Source organism: Panicum hallii, chromosome 3 (assembly GCF_002211085.1).
Source record: "Panicum hallii strain FIL2 chromosome 3, PHallii_v3.1, whole genome shotgun sequence".
Taxonomy (NCBI): Eukaryota; Viridiplantae; Streptophyta; class Magnoliopsida; order Poales; family Poaceae; genus Panicum; species Panicum hallii.
In genome coordinates, this window is record NC_038044.1 from 8,333,785 (window position 1) to 8,360,685 (window position 26,901).

General features: G+C 42.3%; 2 protein-coding genes and 1 long non-coding RNA gene across 9 annotated transcripts; 2 read left to right on the forward strand and 1 right to left on the reverse strand.

The window, feature by feature from the left end:
- Positions 1–286: 286 nt before the first annotated feature.
- LOC112888050 (gibberellin 2-beta-dioxygenase 1-like) lies at positions 287–4,905 on the forward strand. The gene is made up of 3 exons (XM_025954386.1): positions 287–690; positions 3,549–3,975; positions 4,470–4,905. Exons 1-3 carry the CDS (start codon positions 287–289, stop codon positions 4,749–4,751), a joined length of 1,113 nt encoding a protein of 370 aa, XP_025810171.1. The 3' UTR covers positions 4,752–4,905.
- Positions 3,859–7,419, reverse strand: LOC112888051. Of its 5 annotated transcripts, none has more exons than XR_003227698.1 (5): positions 7,221–7,419; positions 6,827–7,115; positions 4,763–4,879; positions 4,444–4,694; positions 3,859–3,993 (listed from the first exon to the last, which is right to left on the reverse strand). It is a non-coding gene; the product is annotated as an uncharacterized LOC112888051 (long non-coding RNA). The 5 variants fall into 5 exon arrangements; XR_003227699.1 differs by lacking the exon at positions 4,444–4,694 and adding an exon at positions 6,623–6,748; XR_003227697.1 differs by having other exon boundaries at positions 4,763–6,748.
- Positions 7,420–12,809: 5,390 nt separating this feature from the next.
- LOC112884930 (E3 ubiquitin-protein ligase UPL6) lies at positions 12,810–25,980 on the forward strand. Of its 3 annotated transcripts, none has more exons than XM_025950578.1 (27): positions 12,810–12,968; positions 13,085–13,263; positions 14,442–14,539; positions 14,618–14,745; positions 15,575–15,686; positions 15,870–16,050; positions 16,415–16,597; positions 16,813–16,995; positions 17,861–17,930; positions 18,676–18,788; positions 18,886–19,190; positions 19,335–19,431; positions 19,925–20,062; positions 20,520–20,606; positions 20,684–20,770; positions 21,112–21,249; positions 21,363–21,488; positions 21,961–22,059; positions 22,823–22,890; positions 23,037–23,103; positions 23,202–23,372; positions 23,449–23,538; positions 23,667–23,747; positions 24,449–24,522; positions 25,061–25,132; positions 25,226–25,315; positions 25,430–25,980. In XM_025950578.1, exons 2-27 carry the CDS (start codon positions 13,105–13,107, stop codon positions 25,494–25,496), a joined length of 3,084 nt encoding a protein of 1,027 aa, XP_025806363.1. In that variant the 5' UTR covers positions 12,810–12,968; positions 13,085–13,104; the 3' UTR covers positions 25,497–25,980. The 3 variants fall into 3 exon arrangements, with proteins under 3 accessions (XP_025806363.1, XP_025806362.1, XP_025806361.1); XM_025950577.1 differs by having other exon boundaries at positions 12,834–12,968; positions 14,624–14,745; XM_025950576.1 differs by having other exon boundaries at positions 12,848–12,968; positions 13,089–13,263.
- Positions 25,981–26,901: the final 921 nt, after the last annotated feature.

Here is a 26,901-nt window from a genome sequence, read left to right on the forward strand (position 1 = left end):
AACTAGTAGCCTAAACTAAACACGAGGTTATGGTCAGAGACACACACCAGCAGTTCAAGTCAAAAAGATCAACAGGCCAGGCCCAGGGGTCAGCAATTCAATAGGACTCTCTGTCTGTCTCTCTCTCTCTCCAGAGGTCCATATAAGCAGCACCACCCTCCCCTCGCTCCCACGGCCCCTACACTACACACATCTCACTCATAGCTAGTGTGCATCCCTCTCTCCTCTCCCCTGTCACATTTCGCACATTGCACCGTCCAAGCTTGCACGTACCCCACGCCGCGCCATGGTGGTTCCTTCGACGACGCCGGTGCGCCAAGAGACAGCGGCGGCGGCGGCGTCCCACGGCAGCGGCATACCGACGGTGGACATGTCCGCGCCGGGCGGCCGCGGCGCGCTGTCGCGGCAGGTGGCGCGCGCGTGCGCGGAGCACGGCTTCTTCCGCGCCGTGAGCCACGGCGTGCCGCCGGGCCCCGCCGCGCGGCTGGACGCCGCCACGTCGGCGTTCTTCGCGCTGGCGCCGCACGACAAGCAGCGCGCCGGCCCGCCGAGCCCGCTCGGCTACGGCTGCCGCAGCATCGGCTTCAACGGCGACGCCGGGGAGCTCGAGTACCTGCTCCTCCACGCCAGCCCGGCCGCCGTCGCGCACAGGGCAAGGTCCATCGACACCGATGACCCCTCGCGCTTCAGGTATACGATACCCGCCCACGTATACTCTCCTACGCTATGCATGCGCATACACGTGGCATACACATTTGTGAAAAATATTATCTAAAGTTTTAGCGACAAACATACTCGTTAAATATTTCCTTATAAATGACAAACCACATTTAGAGATTAATTATCAAGGACACAGCATATTTTTTGCCACTAGGATTTATGCTAGGGCTCGGGGTTTTATTTACATTAAAGCTTAATAAGCTGTTAAAAATTAAAAAGGCATACACCAAGGAACAAATAGGTGTTGTGAGGTGTTAATGTTGATGGCACCTGGAGTGTCATGGTCCTCTGCACTGTCACCGCAGTGCTCCTTAACCAACATGCTATTCTGATGACAGTGTGGTGTGGTTTGCATATCATAGTCCTACACCTGTCAGAATGTCGCACACATAGATGCTCAGTTTTCAGCAGCTGAGTAGAGTAGTATGGGTAGGTTTATTGCTATGGTTTAATTTCTTATCTTTAACTAATTTTGTGCCTTGAGACGGTGATGCAACCATTTGATATTAATCTTTGATGCATATTATAGTTATTGGGAGGCATGATGTGTACAATGCATGCATATATATAGTATAGGTTTGGTTTGAGCAAAATTAAAGGTGCTTTCTGCTCGTTTAAAATATCAGCGCTTCGTGTTAGAAGTCAAGAGAACTTGGGGTAGCTTTCAACTGTTCATATGCTTTTTATTTGCCAATCTCTAGTAGTATATATGTACGACATGTCAACATAGATTCTTTCAAATGTTAAAAGATACAATAAAAAAATGTTTGTGTAGTTCATAGGCGTCTCATGGATTTTTTAAGTACATATATTTGTGTGCATACTATTTCTACGACTTACGCTGTTTGCTTTCCCTATAAAGCATCATTTAATAATTGATAGTGCAAACTTTTCCAGCAGAAAAATAGTTTCAAAACATGTGTGCATTCAAAATCAAAGCACCATATTGATTCCAATATCTCACCACAATTCAAGAAAGAAAGACATTTCATTCAAGAGACTGCTACATGTTGTTTGTACCTGTTCTGATTTTTAGTTATATGACTCTATCCATGTGAACGTTATTAGCATTTACGGGATGTTCCTATATGGTTCATGGTAGAACTAATATCCTATGTTGTCATTGTCAGAAAGGCCCCCATCAAATAAATTGTGCAAACGCATGACAACATAGTTTTCAAAACAATAATTGTCACAATAATGGCACAATTGATGCCGCAATAGGCAGAGCAATGATATGTTAGTTCCAACAATTCAAGAGCATACATAGCTAGTTTCTAAAGCAAAAGAAAAGGCACAAATTGATGGTACATAACAAACTTGACAGCTCCACAGAATGGGCTTAAAAAGTATTTCTGATGAAAGTTAAGCATAAGTGCCTTGCCAAAAGAACATTCGAAATCAGACAGGCTTACAGTCGTGACGCTGAAAAATCCGTTGTACATTTTGCTTGTGATAGGGAGAGCCCTTGCCTATGCTGGGAGAACTTAAACGCCTAACAATTGACTGAACATAACAGATGAGATATCTTTTACTATTTTTGTGCATTCTGAATGAGAGAGATCTCTCATCTATACGACACTAGGAGATAGAGAGCACATACCAGTCTCACACAGAACACAAGCCAGGCAGTGGCCTAATTCATCAGAGTTGGTTGAGAGCAAATAAGATGAAAGGGACAGGAAAACCCTCCCTCTAAGGTAGTTAGAAAACCCCTCTCAGTGTCAGGTCCCTCTCCAACAAACTATTTGCATTTGCATGTCAATCAGTCCTTACATACATGTAGTGCAGTGGTCTTCAATTAACGGCAATATCCAACCACCAACTGGTGCAGCTAGCAACAGAATGAGTACTTGAAACACCCACAGCCATTGGATAGCTCAAACAGCTTATTCAGCAAAGCATATAGAAAATGATGTGTTTACATGGCCACAGGATATACATCATATATAAATATTGAAATGAATTCCCTTTGTTCTCTATCAACTAGGCATGCATCATTAATATATTGTCCATGTTCTAAGTTCATGATATGGCAGCTAGAAAGCAGTAGAAAATTTTAACTGCCTTGATCACACCAGAATCTAAGCTTAGGCTCAGCAGTTGGAAACAATTGTATTTGAATTGATTCCTTAACTACCTTAACTAATGTAAGAATGTTATCTGCAAGAATAGGATATTATGGCTTCAGAATATTTGCAGTAACCATATTGCGTGGAACACAGGTCATAGAAAGTAGGGCCCCACAGAGAAGTACAGAAACTTGATATGAATAAAACTGATCCCCAGGGCCTCCTAAAGAGCATATCCATGCTATCCATATAAAGCCAAGCAAAGGAAAGGAGGCACACATGCAAAGGCTCCTCTTTATGGCAAGACGAATGAGATGTCCCAGGGGGTGTGTAGTGTCAGGGCAGTGATGTGTGATACCAAGCACTGATAGGTCTATCCATGGAGCAGTGGAAAAAAGCACGCCCAATCCTGTCGAAAACCCATTTGCCCATTGGAAAATTGGTCACCAAAGTTTGTACTTCTGATCCAGAGCTATCCATGCATCACAAGAACCGAATATGTATAGCATGTGACTGGATTCTGGTTCTGCTGCACAGCCCAGATGCATCCGTAACATCATGCTACCGTCTTTTCAAGGCTGCAGCTTTTGAGTTGCTGCATCTTCACACATCAATCAGTCAAAATCTTCTCATCTTTCTTCAGTCTCCTTTTTCTCTGTCATGGCACACACCCAATTGATCTTCGAGATAACTGCATTCTTTTGATCAAATTAATCCTGTGCACATTTTGCTCACATGCTGATGATGTCATTGCAGTACTGTGGTGAACGATTATGTGGGAGCAGTGAGGCAGCTTGCATGTGACATCCTGGACCTGTTAGGAGAGGGGCTAGGGCTCAAGGACCCCAGATCCTTCAGCAAGCTCATCACGGACACTGACAGTGACTCACTCCTGAGGATCAACCACTACCCTCCAGCGTGCACCATTCACAAGCTTGACCATGACGACCAGTGCAAGATGAAGAGCATTGTCAGGACCAAGAATGGCAATGGTCTGAACTCGTCAGCAGGTGCTCGGATTGGGTTCGGTGAGCACTCTGACCCGCAGATCATTAGCTTGCTCCGAGCAAACGACGTCAATGGCCTGCAGGTGCTTCTACCAAACAGCGATGGCAAGGAGGTGTGGGTTCAGGTGCCGGCCGACCCATCAGCATTCTTCGTCAATGTTGGTGACCTCCTCCAGGTAAAGGCACGAATTTACCTAAAAAACAAACATTACGAGATGGATTAACTTAAAGAAAACTGCTTTTATGAACTATTTAGAAAATTAAATTAGCAGGCACTAAAACAAGCAATGAGATATGGCCCTGCTCAGTCAGCACCCAAATATATAAAATTACACTATGCAACTTCTGTTTCAGTGCTTCATAAAAATAGATTCTTTAGTTACTGCAAAACATGGAAAGGAAATTCATCTTTATTTGATTCAGGTTTCGATTAGATACCATGTTAGCTATTGCCCCTTTTATGAAAAGATGCGCTGACACTGATATTTCTGGCCATATTTTGTTGGAGTGCATGAAGTACACCTGACCAGCTGACAAGAGTTTCTGTTTTCGTCTTTTTATTACATCTAAGTCTAACAACGACAAGTACTAATCCATAGCGCAGCAGTACAATATTGTGTCTCTGAAACTTGTTTTGAATTCACCTCTCCTTTGTCTTTCTTGTTCCCAGGCTCTGACAAATGGGAAGTTGGTAAGTGTCCGGCACAGGGTAATTGCAAGCGCTTGCAGGCCAAGGCTGTCCACGATCTACTTTGCAGCACCACCATTGCATACACGAATTTCGGCCCTCCCAGAGACGATCACAGCCGACTCACCATGCCAGTACCGACCCTTCACCTGGGCCGAGTACAAGAAGACAATGTACTCGCTTCGCCTGAGCCACAGCCGCCTTGATCTATTCCAAGTCGGCGATGATGACAACAGCAATGTCGGCAAAGGAGAACAAGAATAGGGAGCACTTACTGAACTGTAGGCAGCCTGTATGGTGGGGACTAGGTAGGTAGAATTGTCCCCAAAATTTTGGCTCTCTGGTTTCCATTGCCAGATACCTCGGTGTTATGAAGGTGTAGGGTTGCGAGTCTGCGAATGTGTAAGAGTAATTAGCATTGTACAGAAGTCCTGGTTGTATGGTACTGATGTGCTGTTTCCTGTTTCAGCAGTTTGTTGTCCAACTCCTAACTTTTATTTTACTCTATCTTCCTCCCTCCTTTCTAGTGTTGCCTTTGCTTAAAGAAACCTCTACTTTGCAAGAAAGTGAAACCTAACTCAGACTCCAAGTGACAATATTAGTACACATTATCTTTTTATGTTCTTCCTTTCATAAGCGATCTAAAACTTTTAGGCTAAAAAGACTTTAGAAGTTCCCACAAACTAGAAGCAAAATCAGTTTGAGGCACTGCAAAATATTGTTATACTCGTTGGCTATAACTAATTTTGTAAACCCATGCCACCACAAATTAGTTCCCACTCTTTATTATTTTCGTATTGCAATATTGTCAAACTGAATTCTCTTATTATTTGCTATGAATAATGAGTGCATTATGTAACAGAATGGACATAATTACAGGGCATTAATTTTTTGATGGAATACAAGACATTTATTCATTACTGAAAAGTACAACAATCCAATTTCAAATGACAGACAATCGTTAAGAAAAATATAAAAATTTTAGGTAACATTAGCTATCATTACCACTCCATTTCTATCACGACATCAGAAATCAAAGCAAGTCACAAAATGTAGATTCAAACAAAAGAATAAGCCAATGTGTAGAGCTCGATAGAAATGGGTGAATTTACAAAAGCAAGTGCTCTTTCTCAATGATATCTCAATTCAAGTTGGTTTTGCTGTCCTCGACTACCCGTACTACTTATGGAAGCACAGCATGATCATGATTTGAGTAAATCAGTGTAATGGCCCCTCCTTACCTCTCATATAGTCACACACACCTACAGTTCTTTGCACTGCTATACTATGTAAACCTCTCCGATTGAGAAATCAATAGTGGATATAAGATGGCAAGAAAAGGAGATTCAGTAATTTAACCTAAAGATGTTAAATTTAAGGTGCAGGGCGTGCACTGACAATTCTTTTAAGAGTTACCTCTTCAGGCAGCTCTTATTGTGCAAATTCAGTGATTTAACCTAAAGATGTCAAATTAGTGACAATTCAGTGATTTAACCTAAAGATGTCAAATTATTGTTTGAAAATACATTATTGTGCAATTGGAAAATATGTAATACTTGGAAGACACAATATAGCTATGGAACAAAGGTATGGTACCAAAAAGATGACACAATATCTTCAAATGGAAACACTAGGTAGCCACAATGGAAAAGCCCACTGAAGGGATAGAACAAATACAATCACCACTTAAAAAAAATTTGGTACCATATCCTAAATCAAGCACTCTACTTCATATGGTACAAAAATTGACAATTTATGTTATGTAGTACTAACAATTAAGTGGAGCATAGTCAAAAGGTCTGCTGCGAACTAGAAACTAAAGAAGAAATAGTATGTTTCTTAGTATCTGCTTTCAAAAGAATCCCTATATATTTCCAGCTCTAGCAATCATAGAAAAGAGAACGTCACAAATATCAGCAGAACTGCTCAAACTATTTGCAGGTTTGCTCAAGATTGGAAATACAAACTCTATCGACTAAAAGGCAACTAAGTGGCCAAACAAATGGCAATAGAACACTTGTAGTCGTGCTTTATTACTATAACTGAGTTAATTTCCTCTAGACTCAACAATTCCATTTTCGGGATTATATGGTACAGGGTACTGGAATGAGGATCCAAGAAGGAAGTTCAATTACCAAGGCATGCCTACATGAACACTTCATTCAGACTTGAGATGTTCAGTTTGATTTACTCAATCTTGGGTACGTCCCTGCCCAAATTACTATCATCCGCAGCCTAATCTTGCCCCTAACGCCCTAATCCTGCTCGCGGCGGCCAATCAGTGTATGAGAACAACTGAACAAGATGTTGTTGCTTATGGTAATTGGTTGTGCTTCTACCTTGACTTGCTCAACTATGCTGTCTAGTTCCACCAAATAAATTAGGGCTGGATGCCTGGATAACGAGCCGGCTCGGTGCAGCTCATTAGCATAACGAGCTAAATGTTCGGCTCGGCCGTGCCGCGTCCTCCTCCCCGCCGCCGCCGCAGCCTCCTTGGCGAAGGCGATGCATCGACCCCACCACGCTGCGGCGGGCAGCCTCCTTCGCCTCCGGCAGTCCGTCGTCCAGCAGCTCGGCAGCCACCTGGAGAAGCACCGACAATCCCGACTACTTCTTGGCCTCATTGTCCTGCGTAAGCATCACCAATCACAGAGGAAAATTTGTTTCTCTTTCGATTTGGGTGTGTTGCACGGAATTGTTCAGATCGACGAATCAATAGAGTTGTCCGCATACCATCCTGGCGGCACAGATGCATGGATCCGGGGGGTTTGCTGCTTCGCGCTGGATGCCTGAATCCAGCTTGGTGGCGGCGCTGGCGGGTTGCGTGGCAGGCTGGCGGCTCCTCGCGGGTGCCGGCGGACGGGCAGGAGCGATAGTGGGAGACCTCGAGAGCGAGCGGTGAAGCGCGCGCGACCGCGCGTTGGGCCTGGGCTCCATCATTCGCTGGTGGGCTTTACTGCTGCCCTGGTCTGCTGGCTGACCGAGTTTTTTTTTAAAAAGTTTAAAAAATTAAAATTCGAAAAGGGATGTCAGTCGGGAACCATTCGAAAAATGGATGCCTCCCGCCCGTTGGCGCGAAGCGTGGGGCCGGGGACATCCCGCCCTCGGGATGTTCCAAAAAAATTTTGCAGGCCCCTCCTGAGGGCCCCTTCGCGAATAAGAAAGTTTCTTATTCGCGAAGAGGTCCCTGAGGCAGGAATCCCGCCCGGTCAGAGGGCGGGAGGCATCCCGCCCAGCCAGCGGGCGGGATGTTCACTGCTGATTTTTTTTATTTTTTTTGTTATTTTTTGTTAGAATTTACGATTTACAATCTATTTGAAATTCAGACTATTTTCAAATACAATATTGATTCGCCATACTCTTTTGTATACATATAAAATTTTAATTCAATTTTACGAAGAAGATTGGTGTATCTAAAACTCGTATGAAGATGATTAAACGATAACGTTTTGCAACGTAGAATCCAAATATTACGATAGTACGATAAATCAACCAATTAAAAAGAAAATAGTATCATACAAAAATAGTTTAAATATAAAAAGTTCACCGAATCAGGAGTATCTACCCCGCCTGTCCCGGACCTCGCGCTCTCTTGGTCCTCCCCCCTAGTTTTAGCCCGTTAGCGTATGTGGTCCTCCGAGTACGTAAATGCATCTGGAGCACGGTGAGGACGAGGCGCAGGAGGTGCAGGCGTGAATGGGTCATCCTGGGACTGTGCACCTGGAGCGTCATACGTTTGGGATGGACCAATGATGTCAGGCTCGGCGCCGCCGCCCACCAGCTCCGACCAACTGGCGGAGCCGCCCTCCCAGTCGTCCCAGTCCGGCACACCGAATGGACCACCGTATGCAGGAGCTCCCGTCGACCATGCATGCTGAGCATAGCCCTGAGAGTACGGTGCAGCTGGTGCAGCTGGCATCGAACCCGACGGGAGAGACGTTCCTGAAGCATAGGCGCCAAACGTCTGAGGCTCCATTCTTGCAGGAGCAGGTCCCATTGCCGTCGAGTGCATGACTATAAAAAAACGAAATTAGTCGTGTAAATCAAAGGTGATCGAAATGGCAATTATAAAGGACTTACAACTTGAACTAGCGGCAGTACCGCTGGACGCTGCGTGCGGTGCTGCAGAGGTCGACGGACCAGCTGTGTACACGTGGGTGGACGCATGAGATGAACTGGAGGCCTCCACGTCGTCTCTGCCGCGACACGTCAGTGCACGTAACGCACGCGTCAAGTTGTCTTGAATCTTATGCAAGCTGTCTTTGTACTGTGCCTCTGGTACACGTACTCCACGTTCAAGCAACGTGATCTGAGATGTAGCTTCGACCTCCGCGAAGTTGATCAGATCGATCTGCATACGTAATGGGATGCAGAGTAATATTGTTATCGATCTTTCATAAAAAAGATTTAATAATTCAAATTGCGAAAGACGTACCGCGCCACGCTGCGCCTGATCACGGTATGAGAGATACGTGTCCGAGATGGTTGGCTGGTGCTGATGCTCCGCGTCATTAATACGTGAAAGAGTGACGTACGGACGCGTGCGAGGGAGGTACCAGCGGGGGTATGCGCCGCATGACGCCTCCGTGTGTGGCTGCCCCTCGTCCCACACATCGTCACGTGCGTCAAGCCACCCTTCTACGTACTCCTGCAGCTTAACGACCCAGTTGACCTCGTTGGCATGATATCCCCTGCGCGAATATCTGTTGCAAACATTTGAAAGACAACATTACTTCATGATAACGATTATATAATTAATACAAAACGAGTTATCACAAACTTACTCGTGTACGTTGCGCGGCACGGCCAGGAACGCTCGAGGTAGAGGAGGAAAGTGCTGTCGTCGCCCGAACTACCTCATCACTCGCTCGACGCAGTACGGCTCGACGAGAATATCGAACAGTAGATTCGCCTTTGTGAGCCAGTACTCCTCGTCACGCGTGCAGAGGGAAGACAACCCGTGCGGCGCACGTGTCTGGATAGCCGCAGCGGTGTACGGGGTCCAGATGACATCCTGTGGCCGCATCTGATCAAATTCGGATACGAACTGCGGGAATGCTTTTCGGACCTGCCGATGTGCCCAGCTCATCTGCAAAATTACACAACTGCATCGGTACTTTGCATATATAGAAACGTACAACAGTAAATTAAAAACCTTACCCGTTGATCGGTCCAAAGCGAACCCATCGTGGGGCTATCCTCGTCCCACATCCCATTTATCTCGGGCGGATAAGACTCCTCGCTGATTAGGGGGCGTGCTATGGCGAATCGCTCGTACGACCATAGCTGCAGTAGAAGTGGGCAGCCTGTGATGACGGCGGTCCTCTCCGTCCTCAAACAGGCCTGGCAAAGGTCTCGATACGTGGCAGTAAGCACTGCCGATCCCCAGGTCCACTCAGGTACCTGGCCCGGCTCCGCATCCGCAATCGCGCGCGCGTATTGCATGAGCACCTTGTCCACATAATTGCCGGTAGAGTTGCATAAAAGAGTCCAGCCGAACAACCACAACAGATATGCCTCCAGGCATTGCGACACCTCGTACTGCCCAGCCAGAGGGTGCAGATCATGAGCCTGAAATATATTTGTTCAATACTTAGAGATAGTCACATATGATTCAATTAAATTAATTAAAAAATAATTGGACGTACCCTAAATTGTATTACCCAACTCTTGGCGTGGCCGGGCAAATCAGGTACGTTCACAAGAAGTGGCGGGTTCGCTGGAGCAAACCGCTCCTGCAGCTCCGCCCTCCAGAAAGGTGGCACGGCAACCGGGCCAACAGCTTCACCCGCAATAAGAAGCCCGAGCAGGTACGACACGTCCTGCAACGTGGGGGCCATCTCCCCGCACGGCAAGTGGAACGTGTGCGTCTCCGGACGCCACCTGTCCGCCAACGCTGCAAGTAGAGAGCGGTTCAGCTGCATCCGCTTCTTGGCGCCACCGTCTTGGCCGTCGCCGGCCTGAAGTATACGTGCGAGTGGCAGCAAACCAGCCTCACGTAACCTGTATATTTTGCATTGTGGTTACAATTATCGTATAAGCTATACATTAGTTTCTAAAAAAATATAAAGTATCACCTGTCAAGCCAGCGATCGTTTAGGTGCAACAACTCCTTTGCTACACGAGGGCGCAACTCGTGAAGCTCCTGCCCCTCCACCGCTGCTAGGTACGACCTGTGCCGTTCGTCGATGTTCGCGTCAAGGAGCTCCGGTGTCTGCGCCATATCTGCATGAAAATTATAAGTACCGTAAGACATATTCCTACAAACAATTGAAAATACTAAAAACTATTTATAATAGAACTACCCTAACAAATATTTCTAAAAGCTATTAAAAATATTAAAAACTATTCAAAATATAACTACCCTAAAAATATATCTGAAAACTATTGAAATTATAAAAACTATTCAAAATATAACTACCCTAAGAAATATATCTAAAAACTATTGAAAATACTACTAATAAATATTTCCAAAAGCTATTAAAAATACTGGAACTATTCAAAATATTACTACCCTAAGAAATATATCTGAAAACTATTAAAATTATAAAAACTATTCAAAATATAACTACCCTAACAAATATATCTAAAAACAATTGAAAATACTAAAAACTATTTATAATAGAACTATCCTAACAAATATTTTTAAAAGCTATTAAAAATACTGAAAATTATTCGAAATATAACTACCCTAAGAAATATTTCTGAAAACTATTGCAATTATAAAAACTATTCAAAATATAACTATCCTAAGAAATATATCTAAAAACTATTAAAAATACTCAAAACTATATAAAATAGAACTACCCTAACAAATATTTCTCAAAGCTATTGAAAATACTGAAAACTATTCTACGTATAACTACCCTAACAAATATTCGTAAAAATAATTAATAATTATACGATTATAATACCTGCAAACCGACGTGTGGACAGGGCTTCGTCGCTTCCTCTCCTCTCCTCTCTTCCTCTCCTCTTTTTCTTTTTTGTTGATTTTTGATGAATATTATGAGAATTAGGGGTGAGTGGGGGGCTTAAATAGTGGGGGATGACATTCCGCCCGTTGGAAGGGCGGGATGCCCCTCGGGGGAACCTCCCGCCCGTTGGGTGGGCGGGATGCCCCATCCCGCCCACCCAACGGACGGGATGCCCCTCGGAAGACCCCCGCCCGTTGGAACGGCGGGATGTCGTGTAACTTTTGCGAAGAGGCCCTGTGAAATTTTTTTGACCCCCCGCCCGTTGGATGGCGGGATGTCTCATCCCGCCCATTGATTGGGCGGGAGGCACCCATTTTTCGAATTGTTCTAAGCCGCCACCCCTTTTTCGAATTTTATTTTTTTAACCTTTTTTTAAAAAAATTCCTGGCTGACCCTCGGCTCTTTTGGGCTCGCGAGCAGCTCGAGCTGAAACTGGCTCATATATCGAGTTATCGACAGCTTGAATGTACAGTACATGGTTTATTTGGTAAAGTTGCACGTCCTGAAACTAATGATATCAGCAATGCTCAACACTCAACATGGAGATATGAGACTGAAAAGCTGGTCTAGAGGTAGCAAGCGAGAATAAAACTGACTAGGCTAGCAGGCTGTGCAAGTGAAACATGTGCAAATTGTCGTGAAAGGATTATAGGGGCTAATACTAAACGGTTTAACGAGACTAGGAGCGTGTAAGAGACAAGAGACCAAATTGATAACAAAGCTAGAGCTGAGATACTAAATTTGTAAATTAATTTTATAAGATGTTCAACACTCAATATGGAGATATGAAATAGAAAAATCTAGAGGTAGCAAGTGAAAGTAAATCTAACTAAGCCGTGCACGTGCAACACACGCAAATTGTCATGAAATGATTGTAGGGACTAATACAAAACGTTCTATTGAGATCAGGAGCGAAAAATAGTTGATACAAGAGACGAGGACCAAACTAGCTAGAACCGAGATACTAAATTTGGATTTTTTTCCCACATAAAGTAATTTATAAGATAGCAATCCGTAATGAATCCGTAAAAAATCTCATTACGAACGTATAACTATGGTGTTATCGTGGATGCGCGGCACGGTTGTAATGAATCCGTAAAAAATGTTTTAATGCCATGGTGGCCTATGCTGACCTTGACTCGCCATACGGTTGCGCCCGGCCTGTTCCAGATCCCGTTCCTGCTCCGCACGGACGGCCGCAAGCCCGGCCACGTCAGCGCGCATCACCCCACGTCACTGCCTGCGTCCAGGCGCAGGGGCGCCAACACGGGGCAGGGGGGCAAACCCGTCAATTTGCTCGACCTTCTCCCCGTCTTCCCAAATCCCAAGCCCCGCACCCGCCCCCACCGTCTCGACTCCTCTCTTTCCCATCCCCGAGTCCGTCCGCGGCTCGTCTCGTGCCGTCGCCGCACGCCCCCGCCCCCCTCGCGCTGCCCCCCTCCCGAAGTCTCCCCGCTCCCCCAAACCCTAGCGCCTCCCCGATCGCGCCCCGAGCCCCATTCCGGTACGATCCGATCGGCCGCGCTCTTCCCCTTCCCCGCGAACTCTGTTTGATTTTCTGCTGATTTTCCCCTTTTTCGGTGGTCGGTGGGGGCCCCGGGCGCGGGCTCGTGGGTGCAGGCAGGTTGGGGGAGGCGGCGATGTTCTTCTCCGGTGACCCGTCGGCGCGGAGGCGGGTGGACCTCGGCGGGCGGAGCAGCAAGGAGCGCGACCGCAAGGTGCTGCTCGAGCAGACGCGCGAGGAGCGGCGCCGCCGGCAGGGCCTCCGCCTCCAGAACTCATCCGCCACGAAGATACAGGTCTGTTCACGACTAGCGCCGGTGCCCGTGGTGTGGCTAGGGGATAGGTGTTGCAGCAGCGCGATCGGGTGGGGCTGTAGCTAGCTAGCTCTGTAGTGTGATGAGCATTGAGATCCGGCTATGGGCTTTTCGGTGTTGTCAAATGGTGATGGTTCAGCTGGTTTAGTTTTGGTGGAGACGGGTTGGGGACTCAGACGGGTTCTGTGTTAGGATAGAGCTGTAGGCTTCTGGGCATTAAGGCGGACCTCTAGCTTGAGCAACCATAGCAATTATGTGATACATTGGCTCGTTTCCTTTTCTGTTTTTGTGATGAGATTGGCCCGAGGGGAATGAACTATGTGTGCACACTGCATGTCAACACCAGATATGGATAGCTGATGTGATTACATTTGAAGAAATTTTATCTACTTTTGCATGATTAGGCGGGAACATGGGAAATCAGGGGTGTCATACCTGCTCGACAAATTGTGGCAGTTTCCTGTGTTGGTCTGTCGGGTGTGATGAGGCAAGTGGACAATGGGGAGGTTCATGCATGTGTTCGCCTTGTCGTTTCATGTGGGTTAATAGTATGTCCTCGCTTTTGGTTTGTCGGACGTTACAATGTGAGGGGAAGTCCTCTCCTTTGCCTTTGTGGATTAGGCTATGTGCAACACCATGAGTTGACAAGGTGCTTATCGCTAGTCACCTGTTTTTGTTTACAATGGCGGACTCATGGGGGAGCATGGGTGCTCTTGAGTGGCATCACTGCTCGAGAAGGCGTTTGGTACTTCGAGGGATCCTGTAGAGTTGGGCGCTACTAATCAGCATAAAAGAAAATTGTAAGAGAAGATTGCGTGCGTTGTGGCACCTGATGCTTAAACAGTCTCTTATTTTGTTAAACCATCCAAGCACATCTGTTAAACATCTTCCGTCGGAAGTTAGGGCTCTTCTGTACGCACTTCATGATATAGCCAATATTCTCTCTCTTTAAGCGCCTATGTAAGCATATTTGCATTTTACTTGCCCTTATGGTATATCAGACATCCCAATATCGTGTTGAACCATCACTGACTGTCTTTTAGAGAAGAGCCACTCTGCTTCATTTTCCTTACACGCCCCTGGATATGATCACTATAGTCTGCTTAAGTACACATACTTGAGTTCACAAAATATGGAAGTTGACTAATTATAAGCTGCAGAAATTCTTCAGAGGTAAGAAGGCTTTGGAACTGGCACGTTCAGAAATTCGGAAGAACTTTTGCTCTACTTTCGGGGAGCATTGTGAGAGGATAGACTGGTATGCATTACCTAACCCTAATGATACATCCTACCCCGTTCATCTTCTAGCTCTCTGATTACCTTGCTACTGAAACAGGAACAGCTTTGGCACTAATTCTGACTTTCTTCGTCAATTGCTGTTTTTCTTCAATGCAAATGAAGACAATGATGTTGCTATACTTTGTCAAGTCTGCAATTTTCTGCTACAATATGTTAAACGTGGTGGTAAGTATCATAATGCTATTTCAAATTGTTCCTTTTTTCGCCACTGTACGCAAATATTCTATTGTTATTTCTTAGAGCTTAGGTTGCCCTGTGCCAAAATTGAAAATTTTGAGTTGCATCTTGTTTATACTCTAACCTAAAAATTTTTAAGTAGACCTACTTTCGGAGTAAGGTTCTAATTAAGAAACAGTAAAGGAAAATAGAATCAAGGCATTCAGGTGTACTCTTTGTTCTGATTTTGTTTTACTCCTACTTAATTCTTCTCCTCACAAATCATGAGAGGTAGAACAACGAATGTTGATTTGGATGAGGATGCATCTAAACTGATGTTGATTTACATGATGGATAGTATAATGAATGTTAATTTGGAAGACCTAATTTGAATAGATATATACATTAAATGACAACTAGATAATATGGTATGAATTTGCTTCCTTTTGTTGTGCTGGGTTAATCTATCAAACCCTGACAGCAAATATGCACTCTGTTTAAATTTTACTAGCTAATGCTCATATACTTAAACAAAAAATATTATGCCCCTTCCCTCTTGTACCCTCATTGGCTATGTATTGACTGTATATATTGCTCAGATATAAGTTAGTTTTAATTATCTCGTTTGCTTATTGTATTTTTCTTTGTATTCGATACCGAGATGGTTAGTGTTTTATTGCATTTTTGAACTCTTTGGGCACTAGAGCTTTCTAGTTCTTATAATATTTGTTATGACCTGCATTTAACTTGTGCACAATCTTCTCATCATGATATTTGTATTTGTTTTCCCTGTTTCTGTAGCATTGGCTGTAATTGTTTATTCTCCATTTTTTCGCAGGAGATACTGTAACTCTCTTTGCTGGTGTAAATGACTCATCACAGCAACCACTTGTTGCTCACAGAGTAAAAAAACTTGCACTCATCTGTGTTCAAGCAGTCTATCAAAAGAGGCAAGTTCAATTATGCAAAACTGGTTTTGGGGATATACTTCTTTAGCTTTAATTGTTTGCAACCACATGTGAAAGTATCTTCTTTTGTCTTTGATGGGAGACTCTCCCCCGCTGTACATGCGCAAGCTTGTCTGCAGCAAAAATTAGCATCATCACATGTGACTTGGTTTTATGTTTTGGCAGGCATGATTGGGGTAGCCAAGTTTTGACAGCACCTGGAAGCACATCAGTGCCTTCTGTCTCATTACTAGAAACTGTAGCTTGCTTAATAAATCCTAAACTTCCATGGAACTGCAAAGTAGTTGGGTATCTTCAGCGGAGAAAGATCTATTACTTATTCCGGGGCATTATTATATCTGTACCGGTAAGTTCTGTCTCTATTTCTGTGCTATGGTCTTCTGTTTATTTGATTGATGCAATTGCTGGTTTCAATTTTAAGAAACAACCCCCTTTATGATTAAACATGAAACTGTGGTGTTTTGTTCTGTAACACCTTAGGCATGTTGCATTCATGTAACTGTGAGAAACCAACCGAACCATGTGTACCACGGTACCAACCAGGCTTACCTTTTTAGGCAAACCTTGTTCTGTCATTCATTTGTCTGGTAGGTTTGAGGGAAAAAACATCATTTGTCTAGTGGAAGATAAATGGAGTTCGCTGTAATAACCATACCATACTTCAATAGTTTGTTCTATGATTTTCTCTGATGGATATGATCATGATTCAGCAAAAGGACAGAAATTTTGGGCAATTTGATAGTGCATCTGCGCTGGAACAAGTTCTCATGCTTGTTGCTTCACATGTTGGCCATCATCCTTGTTGTTGTCCAGCAGTTGATCCAAGATGGAGTTTCTCCTCTCAGCTTCTGTCCATCCCTTTTCTGTGGCATCGTTTGCCGCAACTCAAGAAGGTCAGCATTTCCCTTAGTTTCTTGTTTGGCCAATCCTGTTTGGAATATTTTCTATGACTGATACACGTTGTTGTGGAGTCTCAAGTCTTATTATAATATTAATCTCTAATATGAACGATATCCCTGTAAGAAATTTTAGTTTCTTTGAGGAATTAAATGCCTTGACCAATTATTTCAATGGTAATATATCTCACATGCTTGCTTTTATACTCCAGGTTTTCACAGTTAATGGACTCAGCAAATATTATATCCATCAAATAGCCTGCTTTTTGCCCAGTCTTGCTGATGTTCTTCCAAATGATATATCAGCTAATCATCCAGGATATGCGTGTGTCCTTGCAAATGTTCTTGAGGCTTCAACCTGGATTTTGTCCGATGCAAAGTTTGCTTCTGACACAGTAGGTGTTCTACTTCTACCTTTTGTGTTTCTACTGCATTTTATTTAAGGTGAAAATGCACCAAAATCAGCTTTGTGTTGGGAAAATGAGTAGGTCCCTATCCTAGACTTAGCTTTTAAGGCTTCATTCTTTCAGATAAGTATTTTTGGGTCCAGGCATATATTAATTTAATATCCTTGAGTGCTCAATTATCTATGGTGAGTAGCAGGTTGTTTGTTACTGCTGCTTTGTTTCACCACTTAGGCTGCATGATCATATTATGCTACTTGCAATGTAGATGTTTCTTCTGTTATTTTCTCATATGAAAAGATTATAAATCTGAGTTCAATACTTGCTTCCAATTTTGCTCACTCAGAGTATGGTTTACTCCATTAGCCTCTTTGCAGGTCTGATCTCTTTAGCGGTCTACATTCTTGATGCACGGTCATGATTTTTTAAAACATTTCTCATTTTTTTTGTGGAGTTGGTCTGATTGTATGGGCATATGGTAAACTAGATTTTATTTGGTAATGCTGACGTTATTGATTGCTGCTAGTTGATTGATTTATTCAATTGACAAGAAATGCCCTGTTATGGATGTGAGGAAAACTGCTTCTAAAATCTTTCCACAACATAGGATTTCTAGTTTCAGATGCCCGACTCTAGTGGTAACCCAAAAAAAGAATAGAGAACTGTATAATCTAATTTTGATAGTTAGTCAATGACATTTATTCTTTTTCTATGTTGGTTATATGAGTTATACTGTCTTTAGCACTTAGCAGGGTCTATTTATTCCTCTCTCCTTAATGGGTACTGGCTTGTTGTTTTCCACATCTGTATTGTTTTGGTTTATAAATATTTTCCGTGTATGCTCTTTCCAAACCAGGCGGCTGACATCATCTCCATTTCTACGTCGTTGTTAGACACGTTGCCAGCAGTCACATCACCTACGGAAAGTAAGTTACATGCCATCGAATTATAAGAACCAGTGATCTGTTGGTGTCATAGTTTAGTAATCTATGTGTTTACATAGCAGTATTTTGGCACCATTCAGTTTTATTGGGGGTCCTTGTGAGCTGTGATTGGGAGAAAACATGCAGTGCACTTCATTTACTTTTTTACATGAAACATAGGTTTTATGATGAACCTTTTGGTGCATTTATATTTGTGGATTATTCATTGAACTGGCCGAATTAACAAATGAATTCAGGATTAGGACAAATCAGCCATAGCTTGAACCTAATAATTTTGCAAAGTGATAGAGTACTTATCCGGTTATCCCACATGACCACAGCTCCAGAGTTCAAATGCCTCGGGCCCTGATCGACATGGATATGATATTCTGATCTTAGAAGAAAAGAATTCAGTTTGAGGAGCTATTCAACTATCTGAGAGGAAATGATAACTATTCAAAGTTACTTGGGGCTTAATTTGGATGATGTATTAGGATTCAAATCATTAGGGTTAGATTGAAACCCAAAAGTAAATTCTTTTATAAACAGGCTGTAACTCCTTTTCATCTGTGCATAATCATGTACCTTTACTTGCCAAAAGTCATCCCTGTTAAGCCAATTACTAGGCTATTTACTAGGACTAGGTTCCCTATGGGATCTGGTTATTGCAAAAAGATCAGATTAATAGGTTAAGCTGGGTGCCTGGGTCGAGGTAAGTTCTAATGAGTTTTTCTTAAAATACGTACAGGGGCAGATGATGATGATGAGATGCCTATGGATGTCGATGTTAAAAATGGTCTTGATGTTGATTTGGAAAGACAGATAACTACAGCAATTGATTCAAAGCTACTTCAACATTTGGTATGAATCCTAAACAACTGCTGATGTTCTTGGCTTTATTAACCATCGGGCTCCATATTCTTTTATCCAGTTTGACCATAGATTGTGTAATGCATAGGTGAATGCACTCTTCAGAGGTAGATTAAGCACAGACCATTCTGACCTTTCTGGACCGTCAGATGCTGAAGTGGATGCTGTAGGATCTATTTGTGCTTTTCTTCATGTCACATTCAACACATTCCCTCTAGAGCGGATTATGACTGTGCTGGCCTACCGGACTGAAATTGTTCCTGCACTATGGAATTTTATAAAACGATGCCATGACAACCGAAGATGGCCATATTTTTCCAAGTTTGCATCTTCATTACCTGCAGATGCTCCTGGTTGGCTCCTGCCCATGTCTGTATTCTGTCCCATATACAAGTAAGGCAGTTTTTCTTATATTGAAAACTCTTGCTCTCTTTCTTTTTTTCTAACAGCATATATTGTCAAGCTATTGGAATGTAGTAAAAGTGCATTGTATTTCCTCAGATGCTTATGATGCTTTGTCTTTGCACCTTGTACCAGGCACATGTTGAAGATCATTGATAATGGGGAGTTCTATGAACAAGAGAAACCTCTTTCACTTAAAGATTTGAAGTCCTTGGTTCTCATTTTAAAGCAGGTAGAATAATGCAATACTATTGCTACATTGTGTTGCCATGAAGCATTTACTCGCTGTGTTGAATACACAATCGTTTGAAACATCATAGTTATTGCAAACTAGCCACCGAGGTCCTCTCATGCTTCATAGTTGTTGCAAACTAGCCACCGAGGTCCTCTCATGCTTTCTGTCATTATTACTCACTCTTGGTCTTGGAAGTTCTGTTATTGGTCGCGATCTTTCTGGCTGCACCTTATTTTCAAGCATGCAATTCCTGGAGTAATGATGATGGGAATTCCACCTTAATGTCCTAGCATGTACATTAAACTAAGCATATCAATATATTAACAATAATAGTTTTACATTTTGAACTGTCAAAAAGATTGCGCGAATCAAGCTATTGTTTCTACTGTGTCATTTGCTGTTCTATAATATTGGTAACATTTGACTTGCATTTGTTACATTGCACCTTTTGTGGTGTTGGTGTCAATTGAATACTGCATTCAATCTGCAGGCATTATGGCAACTTCTGTGGGTTATTCCTTCCTCTTCTACTCTGAAAGTGGCACCCAACCCTTCAGGCCTCAAAAAATTGTCAGTGGAGAATGTCAAAACCAGAGCTAGGGTTGGGTTATCTGAACTACTCACGCAGGTTGGTACTCTTGTCTGCATACCCTGTTGTTTCTTTTTATAGGATTGTTTGAACTCTCATTTTTTGGCAGGTTGTGTTTCTTTCTTCTTTTTTGTAGTACTTTGAATCATACTTCTTATGTTGAGTCATGACAAAATGACAATGATACTGTAGTTTCAATTCTATTTTTGTTTCATACTGGCTTTAGAATCATACTTTGACTCATACTTCTTTTGTAGTGCACGCATGATCATTTATTAGAAAAATCTTATGAGCTTGATTCTGTGTCCTGAATTTCAACTTTTCCCTGGGCCATTCGATGGTTCTTCATTTACAAGATGTTTGAACATTTTTTTTGGTTTACACTTATTTTTGTTTTCCTTCTTGATGATTAATATGAATTTTGTCTTCGTGTGAGCTCTTTCCATTGACTGTATAGCTGTCCATTAGGTTAATTAAAATTGCAACCTAATTGCAGTTGCAAGACTGGAACAGTCGACTCCCATTCACTTCTGCAAGTGATTTCTATTCACAAGAAGCAACAAGTGAAAATTTTGTGTCTCAGGTAGTGAACGCCTATGCTATTTGATTAATTGAACTGTCTTTCAAGTGTTCTACTAAGGCTGTGCATGCATGTCTCAGGCAATACTTGGCAATACTCGAGCATCAGAGATTATAAAGCTTGCTCCTTTCTTGGCACCATTTACTAGTAGAGTCAAAATCTTCACTGTAAGTTACTGCTAATTTATCATGTAAATAGTGCTGAATAAGATGGGTACATATTGGTTGAAAACAGCTTAATTGTTGCAAATTGCTCAAAAACCAAAGCTAGAAGCTTTACAAAATTTGGAGGAAAAAAGGTGCTGTTACGTTGGACAGTTTCAGCTGGAATTGCACAAATGACCAAAGTACTGTTCACACGGATTGATGTGCATTGTTTTTTTGGGGAAGCAAGCTATGGTTGTGGAGCAATTTGTAATAATTAGGCTGTTCCCAACTGATATGCTCCTGATAAGACTGGCACATCTTTTAGGATAATGTCTTAAAGATTGTTTTTTTTCTATATGTAGTCCCAATTGTCAAGTTCTAGACAATCGGCGTCACATTCTGGATTGACAAGACATCGGTTCAAAATAAGAAGAAATCGACTTCTGGAAGATGCTTTTGATCAGCTAAGTTTGCTTTCTGAAGAGGATCTCAAAGGACCGGTATGATTGCACTCTTATCTTTCCTCATGGGTTTAATATGACAATGATCTGCTAAATATCATATGAAACAGTTGCATTTCTTAATGACACTTAAATCTTCTTGATGTATGTAGATTCGAGTGTCATTTATTAATGAGCATGGTGAGGAAGAGGCTGGAATTGATGGTGGCGGAATTTTCAAAGATTTCATGGAAAATATCACTCGAGCTGCTTTTGATGTACAGTACGGTCTTTTCAAGGTATCCGCTCTTTTTTCTCAAACACGCAGGAGAGGTGTGCATCATTTCATTAAGAATAGTAGTAGCATAGACACACACCCTCTACTAGAGACTAGCACAGAGCCACAGACTCGCCACAAAATCGAAAAATGCGACCAACATTCTCCCATGGACAAGGCTAGTTGTCCATAGAAAGCTTCTGTAGGAGCAGCTCATGTAGCGATACCGCCAAGGTATCTTTTTTTAGTTGATTTCGTTCATCCAATGTGACAGAATCATTGCCATAATAGGAGTAGCCATTATTTTGATCTGTGGTGGGACCTGTTGTATGTTATTAAGTTTACTTGTAGATTCCTGTTTCACAAATATATTTATCTTTTTGTGTCACAAACACAGTTGCTCTGATGGGATAGCTATTATATGCATTTATTGGTTTACAGTTTGGAAAAGACCTCACAAGCTTCTGTTGGAATTTTTGGTTTTCCTTTCTTAGGAGACAGCTGATCATCTTCTGTACCCAAACCCCGCATCAGGATTGGTTCATGAACTACACCTGCAATATTTCCATTTTCTTGGAAGTCTCCTTGGAAAGGTATTTTGATCATGTCCCCCTTTTCCCATTGCTAAGCTGGTACTGGACCTAGCTCCTAGATTTCTGCAGGAGTTTGTGGGCTAAAATAAAGTGTTTTAAGTCTTTATTTTAGTTTAAAGTGGAATCAAGATTTCAGTTTATCCCCAGCTCCAGCACTTGGAACTCAGGGAGCTAGGGATACTCAGATCCATGAATGTGCCATTGCGAATATGGTACTCCCTTCCTTTGTTTTTGTAAGGCGTATTAGGTTTGGGCATGGTGGTTAAAGGAGCCCATGAAACCAAGGAATTGCTTGAAGAAATGACTGTGATGTGTTGGTGCTAAATGTCTTGAGAATAAGAGAGAGAATGGTTTATAGAAGTTTACTCATAAATTGTTAATAGAGAGGGAAGGGTGATCTGGAGAGCAAGATAACGTCCTAAAAATTTGATATATGCCTTATGTTTTGATAAAAGGATATAAAAGACTAGTATATGTTTTGTATAATGAAGAGGTGGGAGCATCTATTTGTCTCTTGGGTGCTTATGTAGTTCCATGCAGAAGTTTTTTGAAGGAATGTCCATGCAAGAGTTAATAATATAATTTTCAATGTTGGGTGCTGTGTGATGCTATCTCTTATATACTTATCAATATTGGTTCCAAATTTCTCCAATTGCACATTTGACTGTTATGCATCTTCTTTAATTTGTTCTCATGATTTGGTGGATCCTTAAAAGTTCTCATGATTTGGGCTATGATCTATGTCTGATTCATGTCTTCCCAGGCAATGTATGAGGGCATACTTGTTGACTTGCCGTTTGCGACGTTCTTCTTGAGCAAGTTGAAACAAAAGTACTCCCCCTCCCTCCCTCCCTACCTCTCTGGGTGTGTGTGCGTGCGTGGGTGTGTCATATGTTTTTATTTTATTATGCTGTTTGTGTTATACATTTTTTTTGCTGATGTTAGCTTGTGTATATGATCTTCTACTCATCTATCAGGTACAATTTTTTAAATGATCTTCCTTCATTGGATCCAGAATTATATCGACATCTTCTATTTTTAAAGGTATAAAATACATTGACATAGTTTCTGCCAATCTAATGTTCAAAAATGCCTCCTCCTGATCTTTCTTTCCTGCCACCCCCCCCCCCTTCCCCGCTCAGCATTACAACGGTGATATCGCAGAACTGGAACTGTATTTTGTCATTGTGAATAATGAATATGGTGAACAGTGTGAAGAAGAACTTCTCCCTGGTGGGAGAGACATGCGTGTTACTAATGATAATGTTATTACTTTTATCCATCTTGTTGCCAATCATCGGTTAAACTACCAGGTAAAAAGATTGTTGTTATGCTATTTTCTTGCATGGGAATGCTTTGCTAAATAATTTGCTTTGATTTCAATCATAGATCCGTGCACAAAGTACACACTTCTTGCGAGGTTTTCAACAGCTTATACCAAAAGACTGGATTGATATGTTCAATGAACATGAAATTCAGGTAATTCAACAGTAACCTTAGCACTACATTGCTTAATTCTCTGGTGATTGAAATGGTAATTTGTTCTGACATTATTATAGTATATTCCTACCTTGTTTCCTTATCTGTTACTATGTTGTCTCCTTCAGGTTCTCATATCTGGCTCTTTAGAAAGCTTGGATATTGATGACTTGCGGTCAAACACCAACTATTCTGCAGGATATCATCCGGTATGTGTTGCTTTCTTATGTAATAAGGGCCATCTTTTTGTTACTCAAATGTATCCTAGCAACCGTATTGAATTACATGACATGTAAATCTGCAACCCTATTGAATTACAGACAGAGCCCACTTTTCGCTTCAAACTAGCTGACAGCATGCGTTACGGCAAAATTTCGTTAAGCGGGGATTAGGTAGGAGAAAAATTGGAGGAGGAAGGAGTGGGTGAGTGGCTCCACTAGGGCTAGCTGGCCCTAGGAGGGGAGGGAGTAGGAGGCGACAGGCTGCTGCTGGCATGGCGCTGGTGGGCAGCAACGGCATGGTAGTGAGTGTGGGAGGGAGGGAGATTAACCCCTTAATTCTTTCTTGCCTCTAATAGCTACAACTCCTGTTATATTTATAGAGATGACCGCAGGACTTGACCCCTAAGCAGCCCTATTAGAAGACTCCAGACTCTACCTAATTTTATTCTTCAAGATTAATGGGCAAGTAACCACCCTCTAGGAGAGCGTACCTGCTGTTTAACACGTGCTACATTGTGCGTGGGCAGTACCGCGGGCCTAATGGTCCCCCTCCCCTGTTGGGCCTACCCACTTCAGGACTGTAACAATATGGGTCCAGAATGATCTTTACTTTTGTACTGCTAGGTGGATTTCTCGAGGTTCACATTTGAAGGTCATATTTTTTTAATTCCTATCTAACATTCTTTCAGGACCATGAGGTTATTGAGATGTTTTGGGAGGTCTTGAAGAGCTTCAGTTCAGACAATCAGAAAAAATTTCTCAAGTTGGTGCCTCTTCTACTTGGTTTAATTTTTCCTCCCTGTGATGGTTATCCTTTTCCCGTTTTTGAAGAAATTATGCTCTGTAAATTTGGTTAATGGATCTAAAGATGTTAACAATTGTTCTAGTTTTGTTTTCTGTGCTAATGAGTACTACTTATGTTGTCAAATTCGCTTTTGCATTATCACTTGTTTGTTTCCTTTGTGCCTCTGTTTTTGATAGACATCTCTTGAATTCAGGCATGTAAGGTACTCCCTTCGTTCCAAATTATTAGTCGTTTTGGCTTTTCTAGATCCATAGATTTTGCTATGCACCTAGACATAACATATATCTAGATGCATAGCAAAACATATGCACCTAGAAAAGCCAAAACGACTAATAATTTGGGATGGAGGTAGTAGCACATATTCACTATGACTTGCATGTCATGAGCTGTTGAATACTTAAATGTTGACTAGTGGAAGTGTACTAATGACATTTTTATTTAAAATCAAGGCTCGCTTTTAGAAAGATGTTTTATGCTGATGCAAATAAATGGACAGGTTTGTGACCGGATGTTCTCGTGGCCCACTCCTTGGATTCCAGTACCTCGAACCAAAATTTTGCATTCATAGGTTTGCTACATCTACCTATTTATGTTCCATCCATTGAGATGGGATTTGCATAATGCTCTCCTAACTTCATTTTTTGTCTCCCCTTGAATTCAGAGCTGGTGTTCCAGGCATGGAGGAGCATGCTGACCGCCTGCCTACATCGGCTACTTGCATGAACCTCCTGAAGCTTCCCCCATATAAAACGTTAGTAACTTACACTAACCGCAATAGTACATCTTGATGGGCCATGTATTTTGTGCATTCCATGCGATGTTGATCCATTCCAACTGATTAACGGCTGTTTTGGTTCTTGAACAGCACGGAGCAGTTGCAGACCAAGCTGCTGTACGCCATAAATTCAGAAGCTGGTTTTGATCTTAGTTGATCGGGATCGGGATTCAATATTGTGCAGTGTAGATAGTTGCTAGAGAACAGCCCAGGGCCAAAGCACCGCCATCGGCCCCATTGGAAGCCCCATAAAGGAAAAAAAAAGCAGTTGTTTCTCAAGAGTAGGTGGATGTCTGGAGACTGGAGGGAGGTTTCAATAGCTGGCTGCTAACTAGGCTCCAACACAAAATAGGCAGATGCTGTTTAATCAGCCATGAACATGTACATATGTATTTTATACAGAAACTCCTCTCCGTGCTGGTTTGTAACTAGTGGCAGCGGTACGGTACAAGTGCTCCTGCCTTTTTGTGCAGGGTTAAAGTATGCCTGCCGCTTCGTAAAGTCAACTGGCAGGGTTTTCTCTTTTCCAGCAACAAAACGGCGACCCTGTAGGTCTTGAAGGCCCCTTCTCCATAGCTGAAAACCCTGCATAAGATCTATTGTTCTGAAGGAAAAGGAATGGGGAATTGAATTTGCACAAATTACTGAGGAAGCCTATCTATTAAAACTAGGGGTGGTTAAGTGGCAAAGGATCTGAAAATTTCAGTCTAGAAATTTTAAGGGTCGGATTTAAAAAGGATTGGGTTCATATTTTCTATATTTTTGAGCCAAGGATGATTAATAATTTGAGTTGGATGGTGAAGGGGGTATTAAGTGCCATGATCCATTATGCCCCATTTGCAACTGGGTTTAAGTCATAATCACATTCACACTTGCAAATAATAGTCAGAAATGCTGGTTGATGGTCTCCTTGTGGCATGATACTCGGCTAATAAATATAGTAGTTTCCAGCCGGTTAGATTAGATGTGATCTCTGTTGTTTCAGTTGGAGCTCTTTTGGCCAGGCACGGCGTTGTTGTGGTGCTCGCCGCTCGCGGCCGGTGGATAGGCAGAGGCATGTTCTTGGCACACGTTCGTCAGGCCTGTAAAGAATTTTGTAGGCGTGTACCGTGGTCTAGGTGGATTCAGAAATGTGCATGCTCGTCGTTCCAAACACTATTCTAGTTATCATATACAAACATTATATTAGTCATAAATCCATATGGCTAGCTATAGATGCACATGAAGATACTTGATGTCAGATTTATGTGAAAAAAAAAGTCGGAGAATCGTCATAGTTAGAGAGACAACCTATTTACTCTCTCCAATCACAAATAAGAGATGCTCTGTACACAGTCTCTAAAACGTAACTTTAACTGTTACTTTTGTTGTAACTTATAAATATTCATGAAAATATGCTCTTCTAAGTTATATAACACTACATGCCTAGATTCTCTACTCATTACCATTTTCAAATATCAAAACACAACACATCAAAAGTAATATACAACCTAAGTTTAAAATTGCCTGATTTAGAATGACCATGAACATCATTTGTTTATGATTTGAGAAAGTAGCACCAA